The sequence below is a fragment of the Indicator indicator genome, chromosome 40 (assembly GCF_027791375.1).
Source record: "Indicator indicator isolate 239-I01 chromosome 40, UM_Iind_1.1, whole genome shotgun sequence".
NCBI classification, from domain to species: domain Eukaryota; kingdom Metazoa; phylum Chordata; class Aves; order Piciformes; family Indicatoridae; genus Indicator; species Indicator indicator.
The window spans coordinates 1,049,467-1,068,851 of NC_072049.1; the positions used below are offsets into that span (position 1 = coordinate 1,049,467).

Sequence of the window (19,385 nt, forward strand, 5' to 3'; positions counted from 1 at the left end):
GGGACCTCCTGCCCCACCCCCCCCCCCCCCCCCCAGCAGAGACCCCACTACACCCCCACCAGCACCCCCCCCCAGCCAACTTCCAGCCAACCCAGGGCGAAGAAAGCTTACACCCAGCACCCCCCGCCCCCCAGCACCCAACCACAGCCCCCCAGCCACCCCAACCCCAAATCCGCGCAGAAAAAGCACCCCACCCCAAAAAGCAGGACCCAGCCCGCAGAAGGCAGCACCAGACGCCAAACCAAGGAAGAGCACCCAGCCAGCCATAGGCACAGCGCCCCCGACCAGCGACCCCCCAAGCACAACCCAACAAACAAGAAAAAGGCAGCTGACCGCAGAAGGCGCAACACCAATAAAAAGCCGAAGCCCAGCCCCACAAAAAGAAGGCAGCACAAGAATACAGAGCCCCAAGGAGACACTAGCCCCAAGCACACTGCAAAGCAGGACCAAGCCCACACAAAGAAACAGCCCCAACCAAACAGAAACAGCACCCAAGCCACGGCTCAAGCCACGGGCCCACGCCACACAAAAGAGGCAAGAAAGGCGCACCCAGGACAACAAAAAACAGCAGTAAGTCAGCAGAGAGGAGCAAGGCCAAAAAAAGGACCAACGGAGCACCCCCCAGCGCACTCCCACAGCCATCCACGAAGCAGCCCATACACCCCTAGCAGCCTACCGACCCCCCCAGCACCACCAACACAGCCAGCAGCACCCACCCCCCAGCCCATGCCCAACAGACCACGACAGCAAACAGCAAGCAGGACAGCATCCGCACACATGCGAAGACCCCAAGAGAGAGCCCAAAGAAAAAAAAAAAGCACCCCCCAGCAGCAGCCACCCACCCCCCCCCCCCCTCCCCCCCAAAAAAAACCCCGAGCAGAGCAGCAAGACCCCCCCAAGCACCACGCGCCACAAAGACCAAAGCCGACAAGAGGCAAGGGACACCAGGCAGGAAAGAAAAGCCCCCCCACCAGCACTCCCCGCCCAAGCATACCCAGGCAAGGCCAGCAGCGCAATATCAACAACCAGCCAACACCATACAGCATCAGGAACCGCAAACCCCCCCAGAAGCCAGACCCCCAAAGCAGTGCACCCCCCCCCAACCGTAAAAAGCAAGCACAAGCACACACAGGCCAACAGCACAGAGGCAAAAAAAAACGCCACAGCCCAACGGAGCACACAGCACAAGCAAAGACAAGCTGGGCCCAGACAGGACCAGCAATGAAGAAAGCAGCCACACAAAGGCAAGGCAGGAGAAGGAAGCCAAAAGCAAGCAATAAGCAAAGAGCAGACACAAGCAATATAGGAAAGCAAGAAAAAGCAGCAAACCAGCACAGAAGAGAAAGCAGCAGCACGGCCCCAAACAAGCAGCAGGAGCAAGCAAAAATAAAAGCAACAAAGGGCAACTAAACCAGCCAACAGCAGAACCCAAATGAGCAGAGCAAAGCAGGAGCAGAGGCAGCAACAAAAAACCCCAAAAGCCAGAATCAGCAGCCACCCCTACAAAACAAAAAGCTAGCAGGAAGCCCAAAAGCACAGGCGCAAGTGCAGCAAACACCGCAAACCCCAAGTCACCAAAGCCGCAGCACAGAAGCAGCAAAGCAAAAACAAGCATAGCAACATCCCCCCCTAAGAAAACGAGCAGGCAACCCATAAGCAGCAATCAGCTAGCAGAGCAGGAAGCAGGACAGCAGATCCCCGTGCAGCGGACCCAAAGAAAAGGGCCACAAGCAGCAACCCCCACCGCAACAGCCCACCCACAGAGCAAGGCACCGGGCCCCAAAGCACCAAACCCCCCCCCACCAGCAGAAGAGCCAAAAAGGAACAAGCAGGAAGGACGCACAGCCACAGGGATACTACCTCCACAGAAACCAGAGCAAAAAAGCTACCCAGCAGCATATACAAGCACAGCAACCAAGCCAAGGAACCCACAAAAAGGAAGCAACAAACAAAAGCAGCCCACAGCCGCACAACAGGCAAAAAGACAAACACAAAGCAAAAAGAGTCACACCCATCAGCGCCCAAGGAGCAAGGGTGCCAAGAGCACCATAGCCCCAGGCAAACCAGGCAGGCACCCAGACTACCCAAAAAGGAGACAACGCAAGCAGACCCAAGCCACCGGAGCCATCCCCCCAAACACACCCACACCAGGTAGCAACCAATAAAGCAAGGCACAAGGAGCACCCCCAAGCAGCAAGCAACCCCCCACTGCGCGCCCCTTAGCCACGCAGTAGAAGCCGCAACCCAGCACAAGGCCACCAGACCCAAGCCAAAAAGCACCCAGCTGACCAACACCGCAAAATTGAGCAAAGCATAGGAAAAAAAAAGCCAAAAAACACAGCACCCCCAGCAGAACAGCCACACAAAAGCAGCCAACCCACAATACCCAAACCCCACAAAACCAATACCCACCAGCAACAGGGCAACGACCCCACCCAACGCCCACCCCAACCAAAGCAATGCAAAAATAACAGCAGCACCACCCCCCCCCCAACCTAAAAAAGCAGGCCCGCATCCCCCCACAAACCACAACAAACGCAACACCCCCAACCCGCAACAAAAAAAGAAGCAAAGCAGAAGCACGCAAATGATACAGAAAGGGCAGCAAAGAAAAACAAGAAAGCAGGACAGCACCAGGACAAAGCAAAAAAGAAACCGCGGAAACAAGGTTGCAAAGTAAAAAAGGCAACGTAAGCAAAAAAAAGACACCACAAAGCACCAAAAAGCAAGCAAAAACAGCAAAATCCACAAACCCACAGCCCCGCCAGCCCCCCCGCCAACGCTGCAGCTAGGCACGAACCCAGCCGGCCCCACACCCAGGGCGCCTGCAACAGCACACCAACCCCCCAAGCAGACAGCTCTGCAAAAGAACAGAAGCCAGAAGAGACACCCAAGCAGAAGCAAACACAGCAGGACCATGCAAGACAACACAAAGCACCACCCACCCCCCCCCCCCAGCCCCTCACCCCCCAGCAGCCACCAAACAACCCCCCAAAAAAAACCCCCCAAAACAACAAACCGCCCCCCCCCCCCCCCACCCCACCCACGAACAAAAAACAGCAAAGAAAAAAAGGCAACCACACAAAACCTCCCGCACCCACCACCCCCCCCCAAAAAGCACAAAAGCAACCAAAGCCCCAACGAAAACCCACCCCACACACCCAACCAAGCACAGCCCCCAACCACACACACGAAATGCCAAAATAGGCAAAAACCAGCACAGACCCCCAAGAAAAACCAACGAGACAAAAAAAAACAACCAAAACACAAAGCCATACAACAACAAGCAACAGCACCACAACCAAACACCCCCAACCACACCAAGACCAACCCACCAACCACCACCAACAAACAACACCCCCCAAAAAACAAAACAAAAACCCCCCCACAACCCACCACCACCCCCACCACCCACCCCACCCCCCCCCCACAACCACACCCACCCCACCCACACCCCACCCCCCAACCCCAACACCCCACACCCCCCCCACCCCCCCCCCCACAACCCCCCACCCAACCCCCCCCACACCACCACCCCAACAACAACAACAAACACCCCCACACCCCACCCACACCACCCCCACAACAACACACCAACAACCCAAACCCAACCACCCCAACCAAACAAACACACCAAACCCACCCAACACAACCCACACCAAAAAACAAAACACCACAACACACAAAAACAACAAACAAACAAAACCAACAACAAAACAAAAAACAAACAAACAACCAAAACAACACAAACAACCACAACAAAACACACAAAAAACAAACAAACAAAACACAACAAAAAAACAAAACAACCAAACAAACAAAAAACCAAACACCAAAAACACAACAACAAAACAAACAAACAAAACAACAAAAAAAACCAAAAACAAAAACAACAAAAACAACAAAACAACACAAAAAAAAACAACAAAACCAAAAAACAACAAAACACAAAAAACACAACACAACAACAAAACACAAACAAAACAAAAAACAACAAAAAACAAACAACAACAAAACAACACAAACAACACAACACAAAACAAAAAAAAACACAAAACAAACCAACAACAAAACAACAAAACCACAACAAACAAACAAAACACAACAAAAACCAAAAACACAACAAACAAACAACACAAACAAACCAAAAAAAACAAACACAAAACCAACACCACCCACCAAACCACAAAAACCAACAAAACACACAAACCACCACACCAAAACAACAACCCACACCAAACCACAAACAAACAACCCCAACCAACAACAAAACACACCAAAACAACAACCCACAACCAAACACCCACCAAACCACACCAAACACACCCAACACCACACACCCAAACAACACAAATCAACAACCACCACCCAAACACACCACAACAAACACCACAACACAAACAAAACCACAACAAACACAACAACAACAAACCAACAAACCACCCACCAACCACACAAACCCACAAACAACCACCCAAACAAACAAAACCACAAACACCACCAACACCCCAACACAAACACCCAAAACACAACCACACCAAACAACAACCACACAACCCAACCACCCACACAAACCCCACCCCAACACCCAACAACAACCAACACAACACACCACACAACACCAAACACACCCCAACCCCAACACCACCACACCCACACCACCCCACAAAACAACCCCCAACACCCACACCACACCCCACACCACCACCCAAACAACACCACCCACAACCCACCCCACAACCACCCACCCCACCACCCACACAACCAACACCCCACACCACCCCACACCCACCCCCCACCCCCACCACCCCAACCCACCCCCCACCCACACCACCCCCCCCCAACCACAACACCACCCCCCCCACAACCCACAACACCCACCACACCACAAACCCACCAACCACCCCCACACCCACCCCCCACAACACCCCCCCCACCCCACCACCCCAACCACCCCACCACCAACCACCCCCCCCAACCCCCCCCACCCCCACCCCACCCCCACACAACCAACACCACCAACCACCCCCCACACCCACCCCCCACCACCAACCCCCCACCACCCACACCACAACCCCACCACCCCACCCCCACCCCCCCCCCCCCCCCACCCACCCCCCCCCACACCACCACCCCCCCCCACCCCCCCCCACCACACCCCCCCCACACCCCCCCCCCACCCCACCCCACCCACCCCCCCCCCCCCCACCCACCCCACCCCCCCCACCCCCACCCCCACCACCCCACCCCCCCACCCCCCACCCCACCCCCCACCCCCCCCCCACCCCCACCCCCACCCACCCCCCCACCACCACCCACCCCCCCACCCCCCCCCCACACCCACCCCCACCCACCCCAACCCCCACCACCCCCACCACACCCCCCCCCACACCACCAACCCCCACCCCCCACACCCCCCACCACCCCACCCCCCACCCCACCCACCCCCCCAACCCCACACCACCCCCCCCCACCACCCCACCCCAACCACCCCCACCCAACCCACCACCCCCACACACCCACCCACCCCCCACACCCACCACCCCCCCCACCCAACCCCCCCAACACACCACCCACCACCCCAACACCACCACCACACAACCCACCACCACCCCAACACCCCAACACCACCCCCCACACCACCCCACCCCCCCACCACACCCACACCCCAAACACCACCACCCACCCACACCACCCCACCAACCCACCAACACCACACCCACCACACCCACCACACCCAAAACACCACCCACACACCCCACCACACCCACCCACACACCACACCCCCACCCCAACACCCCACACCACCCACCACACCCCACACCACAACACACCCCCACCAACACCCACCCCAACCACCCCCCACCACACCCCCACCCACAACCCCACCCCACCACCCCCCCCCCCACCCCAACCCACCACCCACCCCCCCACCCCACACACCCACCCCACCACCCACCCACACCCACCACCCCACCCCCACCACACCCCCCCCCACCACCCCCCCCACCCCCACCCCACACCCCCCACCCCCAACACCCCACCCCCCCCCCCACCCCCCCCCCCCCCACCCCCCCCCCACCCCACCCCCCCCCCCCCCCCCCCCCCCCCCCCCCCCCCACCCCCCACCCCACCACCCCCCCCCCCCACACAACCCACAACAACCCCACAACAAACACAACACCCACACCACCAAACACCCCACACACCCCCACCACCCACCATCCACCCTCCACCCCCCCCCCCCACCCCCACAAAAAAAATAACCCCCCCCAGGGCTACCCCCCCCCAATACCAATGAGTAACCACCAACACCCAAAGACAAACAACACTAATGAGCAGTGCCAACCCCACCAGCAGACCCAAGAGGTCCTCCTGCCCCAGTGTGGGAGAGGCAGAGGAGCAAGGAGGTCCCAGATGGGAAGTGACATTTCTCTGGAGTCTTTTGTCCCTCGCGGGGATGTGGCTGGGGGCTTCTCGCCAACCTGTCAGGGCAGCGTGGGGCTGGCACTGAGCTCTCCCCTTCTCACTCCACAGAAACCCCTCACTGGTGAGCCCCAAAGCCGGAGCCATCCCTGCCCCCCAGCTCAGGAGGGGGATGAGCAGAATGGACTGGGGGCACCCAGTTGCCGGACAGAGTCTCCGGTTTAATCTCCTCGGCTCCAGGGCCACTAACTTTGCTCCCAGATAATCCCAAGGGCGGGGACAAAGGGACCGACGGGTGCCTGGGTGGAGACTTCGCTGCTGCTCCCGTGGCTGGGACGGGAGAACGCTCCCCAGATTTGATCCTTGACTCATGGGGTGCAGCCGAGGGGCTCGGGGAAGGACGCGGGAGGGATGTCCTGGAAACGCCAGTGCCAGCGGACAGTCCCCAGCGCATCCCCGCTCCTGGGGCTTCGTGGGGCAGGGGCAAGCCTCTGTCCTCGGGCTGCCCACAGGGAAACGCTGTTGTGCCCCTCTTTGGGGCACCGCTGGAGCTGGGTTTGGGGTTCCCGGTGGGAGGAAAGCGGGGAGGTGGGCTGGCGAGGCGGGTGGGGGGTCCGTGTGCCCCCTGCCCAGCTCTGTCCCACCCATTCCCCCGGTTGAATGGGGAAAGGTACGCTAAGAGCGAGGGGCTGCGGGCAGGGAAGGTTGGGTGGGCAGAGAGGGGCCAGAGGCTGGGCACAGGGAGGAGGGGACACAACTGGGGACAGCAGAAAGGGGACACGAGTGGGGAAAGGAGAGGCGAAGGGCTGGGTGCAGGGCTCCGAAATGGGGACACGAGTGGGGCTCGCTGGGGGCATGCACCGGGGCCGGGCTGGCTACTCACCTCCGCCGCCGCCTGCTCACTCGGAGCCCGGCTGCCGCCGCATCTCGCCGGCTGTCCGCGGCGCTGCCGTCCCCGCCCGCTCCCGCCGCCACTTGTTCACTACAATAACAAAAGGCGAAGCCCGAGCGCGTGAGAGGCTGGCGCATCGCAGCCAATAGCAGGCAGCGTCACAAGCCGCGGTCGCTGCGCCAGCCAATGGGAGCCGCGCTTTCATAGAGGAGGCGGGCCGCCGGTCTGAGCCCAGACGGATCCATTCCTCTGGCGCCCGCCCGAGCCGGGGCCGAGGCCGCGGCCGCTTCCCGCCCCATGGGATCTCATTTGTCCCGAAAAATCCTCTTTTCTTCCCCAAATCTCCTTTTCTCCCCTCCGAGGACCTTCCAGCGGTGCTGCCCAGAGAAAGAGGGAGGAGCTGGTGGCAGGGATGGGGCTGCAGACCCTGCACCCTCAGACTTTGTACAGAGCAGGGTGAAATGCCTTGAAAATGCAGATTTTGAGGTTAAAAGCCAACAAAGCACGCTGAGCCCAGCTCGTTTTTATCATTGTTTCTCCTTTGTTACAACAAACCAGAAATACAAGATTCCATTGAAACTGGAACAGTCACAGAATGGTTGAACTTAAAAAACCAGGAGGGGGAGGCCAGAGCTGACCTGGCAGCAGGAGGGGGCTGCAGGGTCTGCCCCACAGGACAGGAGTTTGGTGACAGTGACAGAAAACGATGAGCTCTGGACCCCATGTTGGGTGAAAAGGAGAGAGTTTCAGCAGGCTGTCGGTGCCATGGCTCTAGCTCCACGTTCCTGCTTGCTTTAAATAAACACTTCTCTTGCAGCACACAAACCACCGGTGCCATCTGCTCCAGCAATGCTAAAGGAAGCCAAACTTTTATCTAAAAACAACGAAAGTAACTAAAAAAAAAAAAACTACCCAAAACAAAAACCAAACAACTGAAAAAAAAAAAAGACAACCAGCAAGCTGTAAGAGCTTGGCCTGAACTCTGGCCACCAGCAGAGGAGGATGCTTGGGTGGGAGACAGAAGGTTTGGTGCAAATAAGGTGGGTTGGGTGGCCAGAGTGACACCAGAAACCTGGCCGGGCTGCTGGGAGGCTTTTGGCCTCAGGATAGGTTACAGAGAACCCCAGGCCATGAGCTCAACCCCACTGGTGACACTTGGGGACACAGCTGACCCCCCAAACACACCCCCTGAGCTGGAGAGGCACAGAGCTGGGTGACCCCAGCACCAAGGAGCACTTTGCTGGAGGCAGAGGTCAGGGTCACTGCAGTGGCTTTGTCACCTGGGAGGATGTGGGGGACAACAAAAAAAAGCTATAAAAAACAATCCAAAAAAGGGTTTCTTAGGACAGAGAGTATCAAAACTCGGGAGCAACAGACTACAGGCCGGGTGTGGTAGGCCAGGGCTGTGCCCGGTCCCTGCGGGTCCCTCTGGGGGCTGTGTTTGTAGCTTCTGGGCAGCGCTGCCACACCCTCGGCTCAGCCACAAGTCTCTGGCGCCTCCAGCCTCAGTCGTTGCTCTCTGGGTCTGTCTGAGCCATGTAAGCATCCAGCTCGGCGTCCAGGTGCCCTTTGGTCTTGGACATGTAGGCATCCAGCTGGTTGTCCAGCTGCTCCTTGGTCAGGGCAGGCCGTGCCGAGCCCCTGCCTCTGCCCCGGCCTCTGCCGCGCCCTCCGAAGCCTCGGCCCCGGCCAGCCATGCCACGCCCTTGGGGAGACAAGAGGGGGTTAGGGGCACTGGGCCCTGCCAGGGGTGCTGCAGCTGGCACAGCAGACATGGGCAGCACCTCCACCAGGCAGCTCCTCAGGCTGGTGTTTGATCCACAGCCAAGGGCTACTCACTGCTCCAGCTTCCATCTCGCTGCTCCTCTTCCCTTCCCCCCACCTTCCCTTTCCTCAGCCCTGAGATCCTGCACTCCTTTTGGTCACCCCCACCCATGACAGGCACAGGTTCTGAGGAGGGACCTGCAAGTGTCCAACCTGGACAACAGGTGGCCAAGGGAAAACCTTCTGGGTCTCTACGGCTCCCTGCAAGGAGGCTGGAACCAGGTGGGGTTGGGCTCTTCTGCCAAGGAACAGGAGAAGGAAGGGGCCTCAAGATGCTCCAAGGGAGGCTTAGGTTGGCCATAAGCAACAATTTCTGCCCCTTGAGGGCTGTCCAGGCCTGGCTCAGGGCAGTGGTGGAGTCCCCATGCCTGTAGGGGTTTGCAAGCCCTGGAGCTGTGGTGCTGAGGGCCATGGGTTGCTGCTGGCTGTGGCTGCAGCACCTTCAGGGCTGGACTCGACTCTATAAAGCTTTTTCCAACCCAAACATTTCCAGGATCCCATGACAACTTTTCCTGCTCCATGCTGCCAGGGCTCCAGACTGCTGTGAGCTCCTGAGCCTGCTTCAGGAGTCAGCTCCCCAGGAGCCCTGTGAGCTCCTGTGCCTCAGGCCATGGCACAGAGCTGAAGCCCAAGCCCCCACCAGAGCCCCCTTGCTGGTGTTCTGCTCAAACCATCTGGATGAGACACTGACACCCCCCCAACCCACCCAACAGCTGTCTCCTGCATTTCCTCTCACCCACCACTGCTGCTGTGGTGGAAAACAGAGTTCCTGGAGCCAGGACTTGAATCAATTCCAGCCCTGGAATCTCTGGGCCCTTTCCAGGCTGTGGGCTCTCTCCTCTGGCCACTTTTGCTCCCCACTCCTTGCTTCAGAGCGCAACCTGCTGGAGCAGGGCCAGAGAAGGCCACAGCAATGCTGGTAGGGCTGGAAGCCCTCTGCTGTGAGGCCAGGATGGGAGAGTTGGGAAGAGTTCAGCCTGGAGGAGAGAAGGCTCCAGAGAGCAGCTGCTCTGAGCAGCCTGCTGTGGCTGGGGCTGCCCCTGGGGACTGCAGGGACTGTCGTGCACAGGAGGAACCAAGCCTCACCCATTCCTCAGCAGCTGTCACTCCTGAAGCTTGTGCACACTAACCTCTGCCACCGAGCCCTCCACGGCCCATGGCTCCTCTGCCCAGGCCACCTCTTCCAGGGCCACCACGTCCTCGGAGGCCACCTCTCCTCAGGCCCATCCTCGGGGACAAGCCTCGTCCTCCACGCAGCAGGCTCTGACCTTCAGCACACAGAGGGAACGCACCAGGAATCAGTTTTCAGACCAAGTCACGCTGACAGGAAGATGTCAAAGCAAGCAGCTGGCCGGGACACTGACCTCTGAGTGGGAGTCCTCCTCTCAGCAGAGCTCTGGCCCCCCGGGCTCCACGCATGGCTCCTCGGGGCAGGCCTCTCTGCACCATGGGCAGGCCCCTGCCCCCCATGGCTCCGCGCACCAGGGCCCCCGCGGGCCGGCCCAGCCGTGCCTGGATGTTGCTCTTCCCGAGGCGCTGCTTCAAGCTCTTCTGGAAGGAAGGGGTTGAGAGAGCAGAGAGTCATGCAGCCATCTGGGCTCTGCAAGGCCACTGCCACCACCCAGCACATCCAAGCTCCTGCCTTGGTGCTTTCCCCAGAGGCCCCTGGGCTCTCCGCAGGACACAGCTTCAAAGGGAATCTGCTCCAGGAGGGTTTGTGGAGGCGGCACAGATGCCAGAGACCTTTCCTGGCCCTGCCTGCACAGGGAGCTGGCAGCTTTGGGAGCTGCTTCTCCAGCTTTAGCTCAGCCCAAACCAAAGCAGGCAGCTCCCTCATCCCCTGTGCTGGAAGGTGCCAGGCCAGGCCAAGGAAAGCAAGCACTGCCCTGTCATGGCAGCAGCCTCACCCACCCCCTCCTGACCTACCTTTCCCTCTTCACCTCCCCTCACCCATCCCTGCAGAGCTGGTGACAGCTGTGTGGCCTCAGGCTGTGGCCATCATCATTCCCAGTGGCCTCCTGCCCCATCCCAGCAGATCACAACAGCCAGGGAAGGCAGCAGCCTGCCACTGCAGGGGTGGCTGCACTGCTGCTGCAGCAGCAGCTGATCACCAGCTGCATCCCGGCATCATGAGCACACACTGGGCCCAGTCTGGTGTCCAAAGAGCAGCTTTTGCAGGCAGAGAGGCAGCAGCAACCATAAAGGCTGCATTTTATTATTGGTTCTAAGGGCTGAAGTCCTTCCTTGTCTGCTTGCCCCAAGCCTGTGGGCAGCTGAGTTGGTTCCTCTGGAATCAGCCTCTGCTGCAGACCTACAGCTCAGATCATCACTCACTCAGCAGCCACAAGCTCTGCAGCCTCTCCTCTCCCTGGCAGAAAGGAGAAGGCACCTTCCAGATCCAGCTGGTTCTCACTTGCCAGGAAGGGTCAGACAGTGGCAGCAGCCTCGCCTGCTCCAGCCTCTCAGGAGCTAGAGCCAGAGCCAGGCAGGCAAAATGTTTTTGTGTTAGAAACAGAGCAGGGTGAGGCCTGCCCTGAAACCCAGAAACAACTTCCAGAGCAACCTTAAGAGCAACTCAACACAGAGCAGACTTCCAAACACCCTTACGAGGCCCTTCCATAGAACACTCCATGTCAGCAGCCCCTGGTACCACACCTATGGGCAGCACAAAGCCAAACCAGTCCAAGAGCCAAGCCAAGGCTCCTTCCTCCCTGCTCCTGTGGCACCCCCAATCAGCAGGCAGAGCTCCCTGCTCTCAGTGCAGCTTCCCTCACCACTTGTCCAAGTCCTAACTCCTCTGTTTTCAGGCAGAAGATAATTCAGCCCTGTTTGCAGAGCTTTTGTTGCCAGCTCTGCAGGGCCCAGATGGCACCACAGCCCCAAGAGCTCCTCAAGATCTGCTGCATTCTTGTCTTGGGGCAGGTTTAAACTTTAAACATTCCAGAGCTCTGGAGAACAGCTCAGGAAGCTTCCAGGGCCTTCACCCCAGGTGTGATCCTAGGGGAGCTGCCACGCCCCAGCTCTTGGTTTCGACCCCATGTCATCAGCCACACAGTCAGAACTTGGGAAAGCCTCCTGCAAGCCCAGAGTCATGGAGAAGTAGCTGGAATGTTGCAGACAAACCAACCCCAAGCATGGCTGCTGAGCTCTGCTGCTCTCACAGGAGAGCTGAGGGACACCCCACAGTGCTCAGGGCTGCAGTGTGAGCAGCAAAGACTCTGTAAAGAGAATGCAGCAGAGGCCCTGAGCCTTGGCCTGAATTCCAGTAAAAAATGGATTTGTTCCTCCTGCTCCTTGCAGCCAGAGGCTGCCAGGGGAATGCAGCAAGAGAGGGAGGAGCTGGGGATGGGACCAACCATATGTAGGCACTGGAGACATGGAGCAGGTCCACATGAGGCCATGAAGATGATCCAAGGGCTGGATCCTTAGAGGGCTTCACCAACCCAACAGCTCTGTGGTTCTCTATCCTGAGGAGCCCCCGGGTGGGGCCCAGCCCCCGGCTCAGCGCTCGCCACGCTCTCACCTGCTTGAGCTTGAGAGCAGCCTGCACAGAAGGTCTGTTCTCCATCTGCTGGGCCAGTCTTCTGTTTCTGGCACTGGCCAGCTGCTGCTGCTGCTGCATGGTGGCTCGAATGTTGACTGGCATCGGCTGTTTGTTCTTCAGCATGTTAGTGAAGCTTCAAGGTCGAATAAAATGGGGGTTTCAGTACAGCTTTATTACACATTACCGGCATTTCATGTTCTCAAGACTGGATCTCCAGATCCCAGGAACCTTATGCAAGCAGTGGTACTTAGGGCAGGTCCTATGGGATTATTCCTTGTTTTCCACAAGTGTGCAAGAACTGGAAACTCAGAAATGATGTTGGATCATTAATTCAGGAGTGACAAAAGCTTCAGGTTACTGAGAAATGGCAGAAGGGATGGAAAACAAGCAGTAAGCAGAGATGGTTGTGACAGATGGGAGAGGGCATCACAGAGAACAAGAAGCAACCTGAAATCTGACTGCAAAAAAAAAAAAAAAAAAAAATCAAATTAACCCCAAACATCTGAGAAAAAGGGTTCAGAGCTCCATGCCAGGAGGCAGCTTTCTAGGAGATAGTGCCCTGGGGGCAGGACAGCCTGCCTCTGGTGCACCACAGGCCTGGTGCCCAAGAAATGCCACCACCAAACTCCTAACATATTTTCACCTGCCAACTCCTTTGGTGCACAAAAATCTTCTGTCCAACAGCTACAGAGGAGCAGAAGATCCAGCACCACATTAAACCCACTCAGCAGAGCCTCATCAGCTTCCTGCTGTTCCCTGGGAGCTACACAAACTGCAGTGGACTCACCCGAGTGGAAGAGGCCAGTGTGGGGTTCCCTGCACCTCACCCTGAGCACCAACAGCTTCAGGCTGCATCTGGGAGGAGAGGAGGCTGGGGGGAGACCTTCTGACTCTCTACAACTCCCTGAAAGGAGGCTGGAGCCAGGTGAGGGTTGAACTCTTCTCCCAAGGTACAGGAGAAGGAAATGGCCTCAAGTTGCCCCAGGGGAGGTTTAAGTTGGCCATGAAGAACAATTTCTGCCCTTTGAGGGTTGTCCAGGCCTGGCCCAGGGTGCCCAGAGAAGTGGTGGAGTTCCCATCCCTGGAGGGGTTTCCAAGCTGTGGAGATGTGGTGCTGAGGGTCATGGTTTGGTGGTACCCTGGCAGTGCTGGGGTCAGGGTTGGACTCCATGATCTTAAAGGTCTTTTCCAACCAAAGCAATTCCATGACTCACTGGAGCACTGGCTGGAGCAGACTCTGCTCCCCTTATCCCTGTTCCAACAACCCCAACTCAGCTAACCCAGGAGTGGTTAGTAAGGAAGTGGGACACAAGCACAGCATCACCACCAGCGTCACAGCAGCACGGGAGGACAGAGAACACTCAGCCAGGAGGGACACAGAGAAAGGGAGGAGAGAAAGATGGGTATGAAGCCAAGCATTTGCCTCTTACAAGGCCCACAGCATCATTACAGGGCCTTTGGGCTCGTCTGAGGGCCTGCTGCATGCCTCTTACAGGCCAGACCACAGTGCCCCTGGGTCTGCCTCGGACGAAGCAGCAGAGCCGCCGCAGCCCGGGAACGCGCGGCTGGCCCCGCGGCCACGGCACAACGTGTGCAAGAGACAGGGAAGGTGTCAGGTTTCTGGCTCTCTCTCGGGATACCACAGCCCACCAGATTTATGTGTCGAGTGGTTTAGTGTTAACTGCCAGGGAGAAAGCTCTCCCCAAATCTTTGCCCTTTTAACCTGCAGCACCACCTTTGTCTGTGGTTTAAGACAGAGGTGTGTGGCCACCTGCTCGCTTTAGTGAGGTTAAAAGAGGGCAGAAACCACGCTGGGTTTTATTTAGACACCAGAGAGTGCTAATTAAAGTGGAAAAAAATAAAAAAATTAAAAAAAAAAATTCTTATGAGCTCTGAAGCTGCTGTTGGCTTCCTCACCGCTCGTTCAGAGACATCTTGGTGGTGCTCTTTAGCACAACCTTCGGTGCTGACTGTGCAGCCATCTTCAGATCAAGAGAATCTGCAAGACACAAGAAGCAGATTTCACAAAGTGCACCCAGACCTCCCTCAGCTGAAGGCTAAAATCCTCCATTCTGGCTCCTTTGGTGCAAGGAATCAAGAAGAGGGCAGCTCACAGCTATTTCGGTCGTGCATTTTTCTAGACACTGCCATAATACAGAAATAACAAACCAGCAAGTTGTGTCAAGTCGTCCTTCAGCCTTTCTAGAAAGTGAAAAATTTCACCGTGGCCAGCAAAACCACACCAGCAGCCAAGAGAGGACCCAAACGTCCTGTTCAGAAGCATCTAATGGCACTGCCACATTGCCCAAGCGTTTCCTATCAGCAAGATGGAGCCCACAGTCTGTTTTAAGCAGACCCGGCAACAGAACGCCAAGATTACTTAACACAAGCCCCCACACACCAGAAAAATATCCAAGGTCCATCCTCCCTTCAGGGCTGTCCCTACCTGGGCAGGAGCAGCCTACAGCAGCAGCTCCTGAGGCTGTTTCTCACCCCCCGCAGCCTCGATGCCTAACACTGGAGCCGGCCGCATGCCTTGGGAGGGATTTAAACACAGCTGTTGCCGACCTTCGGAGCACAGCTCACGCCCGAGTGCTTCGGCAGTGATGAACAAGACCGAAATGCGCCAAGCTCAACCCCAGTGACCATGCGGATCGATTCCTCTCATTTCTGTATCCGATTTGATGCTTAGGTGACCGCCGAACAGCACTCACGCTCCAAATACCCTGAACTAAATGCTTCCTTTACAGCGATTTAGCAGCCCAGCAGATAGAACCTGAGCCAACAGGCAGCCGCACCACGGTTTTTTAGCATTAAAAATGCTTTTAAAACCGTCTTGCCTCAGCAATAGCCGCAAAGAAATCCCCGCTCCACAACCCTGCCACGCAGCGCGGTGCCAGCCCGGACACCACCGGCCGAGAACGGGCACGAAGATGAGGCCTGGCCGGGGGCGTCGAGCCAGCCATGTCCAAAATCTATGAGACGGGAGGGAAGGAAAATCCGCCCCTGCGTGCACGAAGTCGCGGCACGACCCAATACCGCACACCCCAAACGGACTAATATCGACCCCACGGCCACCCGAGGGGCCCCCGCAGCCTCCAGAATGGCTTTCCCGGCCGCCCTCTACACCGCGCCTCCCAACCACGGCTAACGGCTACTCACCGAAGCAGACGGTCGCCAGGTCTCCGGTGGGGCGGGCTGGCGGCTGGCGCGGGGTACGGAGCTATCTCCGGCGCCCTCCGCCCGCTCCCGCCGCGCTCAAACGACCGCGACAAAATGGCGGCGGCGGCAGCACCCACAAGCTCCCTCCCTCCTCCCACCGTCCGCGCCGTGCAGGCCAAAATGGCGGCGGTCCCGCTCCGGCGCAGAGCTCCCCGCTGCACCACGCCCCTTGACATTGGGCCGTGTAGCTGTCACTTAAGGGCCCACCCCCGCCCATTGGTGATCCAGGACGGACTGGGCGGGCCTGGGGGCGGTGGGTCCGAAAGTGGGCGGTGACACCGCGCCCGCTGCGGTTTGGCTGGGGGCCAGCGGGAGCCGGTCGCCGGTTTTTGCTCCGCGATTAGGAGCGGGCGGGCGCCTGAGTCTTGCTGCGGGGCACGATCCCGGAAGGGCTGGAGTGTCTTAGGCCGAAAGAGGCCATATAGGGTCTCCAGTCCTAGCTGGGCCTGTGGTCTGGTTGTTCCCGCTGCGTCCCCGCTCTCTGCCGGGGCATCCCCGCGTCGCGCGCAGCCGGAATGGGGTGGTTGGGGATCACCGGGATCGGCCCCAGCCCCGGCAGATGATGGCGCTGGTGGCCTTACACGGGGCCAAGCCGGGCCCAGCCTCAGCGCGGGGGCTGTTGGCTGGAGTCCCGCTGCGGGAGATAAGAACCGGTTCCTCCAGCCCCACGGGGCGCGGTGCCCGCGCTTCTGGCAGGACTGTCAGCGAGTCCCGGCCCGTGGGTGCCCCCCTTGGACCCCCATGCCTCACGCCGCCCTCCGTGCCCTGCACGCCAAGACCCCGCTGCAGGCCGGGGTTGCCTGCCTCCGCCGCGCTGTGCCCTGGTCTGATTCGGGGCCGATGCCAGCCCCTGGGGCAGGGTGGGGCACAGGGTGCGATGCTGGAGCCAGGACAGGGTGGGGATGGGGACGTCTCCAGGCACTTGGGATGACCCAGGGCGGCTTTTCCCAATGACCTAGTGGCTGGGGAGGGGAAGGACTCCCTGCTGTTCCTGGGAACACGACAGGGGGACAGGGCAGGAAAGAAAGGAGCTGACAACACGACTCTGGCTGGGTCAGTGCCTTTATTGTGGAGCTGGATCCCAGTGGGACCCCCTGGGTGTGCTGGGGAGCAGAGGGTGAGCTGAGGGGGTGGCAGGGGGGCTCTGCGTTTTGGGGGCGCCATAGCTGGCTGCTGGGGGTGGGGACCAGCCTGGGTCAGGCATTTTCCCAGAAGAAGGTGTTGCAGGCCACGGTGAGGGCAGCCACCATGACCACGTACTCCTGGAAGTCCACCTCCCCGTCGCCGTTCTCGTCCAGGTCCTGCATGATCTTCTCCACGGCACCTGCGTCCTTCTGGGTCTGTGAGGAGGGGGGTGCCAGGGTGAGCCTCGGGGCTGTGCAGCTCACCGGGATGCTGCTGGTGCAGCGTACAGAGGGGGAGCCCCCCAGCTGCTGCCCCCCACCGTGGCAGATCCTTACCTCCAGGAAGCAGCCCAGCTCGCTCTGCAGCAGCTCCTTCAGCTCCTTCTTGCTCAGCTTGTACTTGTCCCCCTCTTTGCCCGAGTAGTGGTGGAAGACGTTGATGAGGGTCTCCATGGCTCCTTCCAGCTGCGATGCCATGGCTCCGGCTGCGGGAGGCAGCTGCTGCCTTACCGGGCAGGGAAGGTTGCCAGCCCCCCCTTACCACAAGGGGCAGCCCCCAAATCGCAGCCACCCCCTGCCCTGTCCATGCCATGACCTCCACCAAACACTTGGCCCTGGGCAGAGAGCTGTCAGTGAGGCTGTGGGGGTCTCAAGGCCCCCACTGCACCCCAGGGTGCTGCTGTAGGAGGGGGTCCCCAGCCACTTGCCCCCTCACCAGGCACCTGTGCCCTGGCCAGACCCTCACGCTCACCTGAGCTCCCCACCGTGCCGCCCGCTGCTCCAGTGTGCCAGGCTGGGCCAGCCGGGGACGTTAAATAAGCTCCAAGCCCCCTCCCTCCGGGAGGATCCGATACCGGGGCTGGACAGCCGGGCTGGCACCGACAGGCCACTCTGTGCCACCTCCGCGGGGGCCACGATGTGGGGAGCCTGAAACCACAGCTCCTCATTGCTCTGCTCACCTCACACCAGCCCTGGGGGATGCTGAGGAGTATCTCCAGCCCCACTGATGCTGAGGAGCATCTCCAGCCCCACTGATGCTTACTGGGGGTGGTGGTGGGCAGCGATGCCCAGAGTAATTTTGGGGGCATCTCTGTTAAACCTGGAGCGTTGCTTCTTGTCCCCCACCATGGCTGGGGCTGGTCCCACTGTGGGCCTGGGGCTTACTGTGGGGGGTATGGGGATGTGTGGGGTGGGCAGTGGGGCTCTACACCGGCTTTACCCTGCAGCCAGCTGTGGGCTGCATCCCGTGCCAGGCGCTGGCTCCATTCGCGGCCGTGGCACCACCGGCGCCCGGGGTCTGACCCCGCGGCGTCACCCGCCCGGCGCCCGCCGGCATCCCCCATCTGTCAGCACCACGGTGCCGTGCCGGAGCCGCTCCCGGTCCGGCCGCAGCCCTGCTCCTCCCGGGGCCGATAAGCCGCGGGGTATCCGGTGTCCGCGGCCCCGCAACGGGAGCCAGCCGAGGCCGGGGGGAGCCGGCGGGGGGCTATCGGGTGACTGAGCCCCGGCCCCCCGGGGCCCGCCGCTGCCCTGTAGACAGAGAAGCCTCTGTCCCATTCTAAAGGCTCCACAGCCGCGGCCCGGGGGTTGCTGCAGCAACGGCTCGGCCGCGAAACCGGACCCGGAGCTGGCACCGCAGCCGCTGATAAAGCCGAGCCCGGCCGCAGCTCCGCTTACGGCTCCGCAGCTGCGTGGCCGGGACAGCGCCGGGCGGCGCCCACCGCCGCCTGCCCGGTACCGGCACCGGCACCACGACCCCAGACTCAGCCAGGCAGCAGCGTTGACCCTGCTTTTGGGGACCCCCCGGTGCAGGGGGGCTGCCGGCCCCGAGCTGTGGCTTTTCGCAGGGGCCGGGAGGTGCCGAACTCCTTATCCCGGACTCCTTATCCCGAACTCCTTATCCTGGACTCCCTATCCTGGACTCCTTATCCTGGACTCCCGCGGCAGTTTGGGGCTAATCACATCCTGCTCCCTGCTTCCATCCCTTGCTCTCCCCATAGCTGGGAAATGCCGCGGCCTGGGGACCCCCAAACCAACCTGGTCTTCCCCAACCCTGTGAGACCACCCAACAACTCTGCTCCGTGCTGGGGGGGCTGGAGGATTTGGAGTGATGGGCAGGGTCTTGGAGGATCAAACCCCTGTCCTGTGCCTGGGCAGGTGAGGCAGCTGCAGAGGTTCCAGAGAGAGGTGGGGACTCTGAACCCATTTTAGATGTTGGGCAGGAAGGGAGACCTGGGGCTGGATCCAGAGCCTGAGGACAGGGGAACATGGGAAGGGACCCCGGTGGCACTCACTTGGTGGTGTCCGCACAGTGGCTGGTGGCAGCAGAGCCCCTGTGCCCAGTGTGGCTTGG

General features: G+C 59.6%; 3 protein-coding genes across 6 annotated transcripts in view; 1 reads left to right on the forward strand and 2 right to left on the reverse strand.

Annotated features, from left to right (window-relative positions):
- Positions 1–1,280, forward strand: part of LOC128978918 (mothers against decapentaplegic homolog 4-like) — a 5,965-nt gene extending 4,685 nt beyond the window's left edge. The window contains exons 12-13 of the mRNA XM_054396954.1: positions 181–570; positions 1,167–1,280. Coding sequence (XP_054252929.1) covers positions 181–570; positions 1,167–1,280 — 504 coding nt within the window. The remainder of the gene's footprint in view (positions 1–180; positions 571–1,166) is intronic.
- A 6,564-nt stretch (positions 1,281–7,844) lies between these two features.
- CHTOP (chromatin target of PRMT1) lies at positions 7,845–15,915 on the reverse strand. 4 transcript variants are annotated; one of them, XM_054397030.1, is made up of 6 exons: positions 15,849–15,915; positions 14,604–14,685; positions 12,666–12,819; positions 10,507–10,690; positions 10,273–10,410; positions 7,845–9,023 (listed from the first exon to the last, which is right to left on the reverse strand). In XM_054397030.1, exons 2-6 carry the CDS (start codon positions 14,666–14,668, stop codon positions 8,824–8,826), a joined length of 741 nt encoding a protein of 246 aa, XP_054253005.1. In that variant the 5' UTR covers positions 14,669–14,685; positions 15,849–15,915; the 3' UTR covers positions 7,845–8,823. The 4 variants fall into 4 exon arrangements, with proteins under 4 accessions (XP_054253005.1, XP_054253004.1, XP_054253008.1 ...); XM_054397029.1 differs by having other exon boundaries at positions 10,507–10,693; XM_054397033.1 differs by lacking the exon at positions 15,849–15,915 and having other exon boundaries at positions 10,507–10,693; positions 12,666–12,984; positions 14,604–14,638.
- A 1,060-nt stretch (positions 15,916–16,975) lies between these two features.
- On the reverse strand, positions 16,976–19,385 carry S100A1 (S100 calcium binding protein A1). Its single transcript, XM_054396971.1, has 3 exons — positions 19,327–19,385; positions 17,369–17,517; positions 16,976–17,248 (listed from the first exon to the last, which is right to left on the reverse strand). The coding sequence occupies exons 2-3, from the start codon at positions 17,507–17,509 to the stop codon at positions 17,105–17,107; spliced, it is 285 nt and encodes a 94-aa protein (XP_054252946.1). The 5' UTR covers positions 17,510–17,517; positions 19,327–19,385; the 3' UTR covers positions 16,976–17,104.

Coding starts and splice junctions, on each gene's coding strand:
- S100A1 (XM_054396971.1), bottom strand. CDS start 17,509: ATGGCATCGCAGCTGGAAGGAGCCATGGAGACCCTCATCAACGTCTTC. Junction 17,249..17,368: donor AGCTGGGCTGCTTCCTGGAG/GTAAGGATCTGC, acceptor CCCTCCTCACAG/ACCCAGAAGGACGCAGGTGC.
- CHTOP (XM_054397029.1), bottom strand. CDS start 14,668: ATGGCTGCACAGTCAGCACCGAAGGTTGTGCTAAAGAGCACCACCAAG. Junction 12,820..14,603: donor AAGATGTCTCTGAACGAGCG/GTGAGGAAGCCA, acceptor TCGACCTTGAAG/CTTCACTAACATGCTGAAGA. Junction 10,694..12,665: donor CTGCTCTCAAGCTCAAGCAG/GTGAGAGCGTGG, acceptor CCTTCCTTCCAG/AAGAGCTTGAAGCAGCGCCT.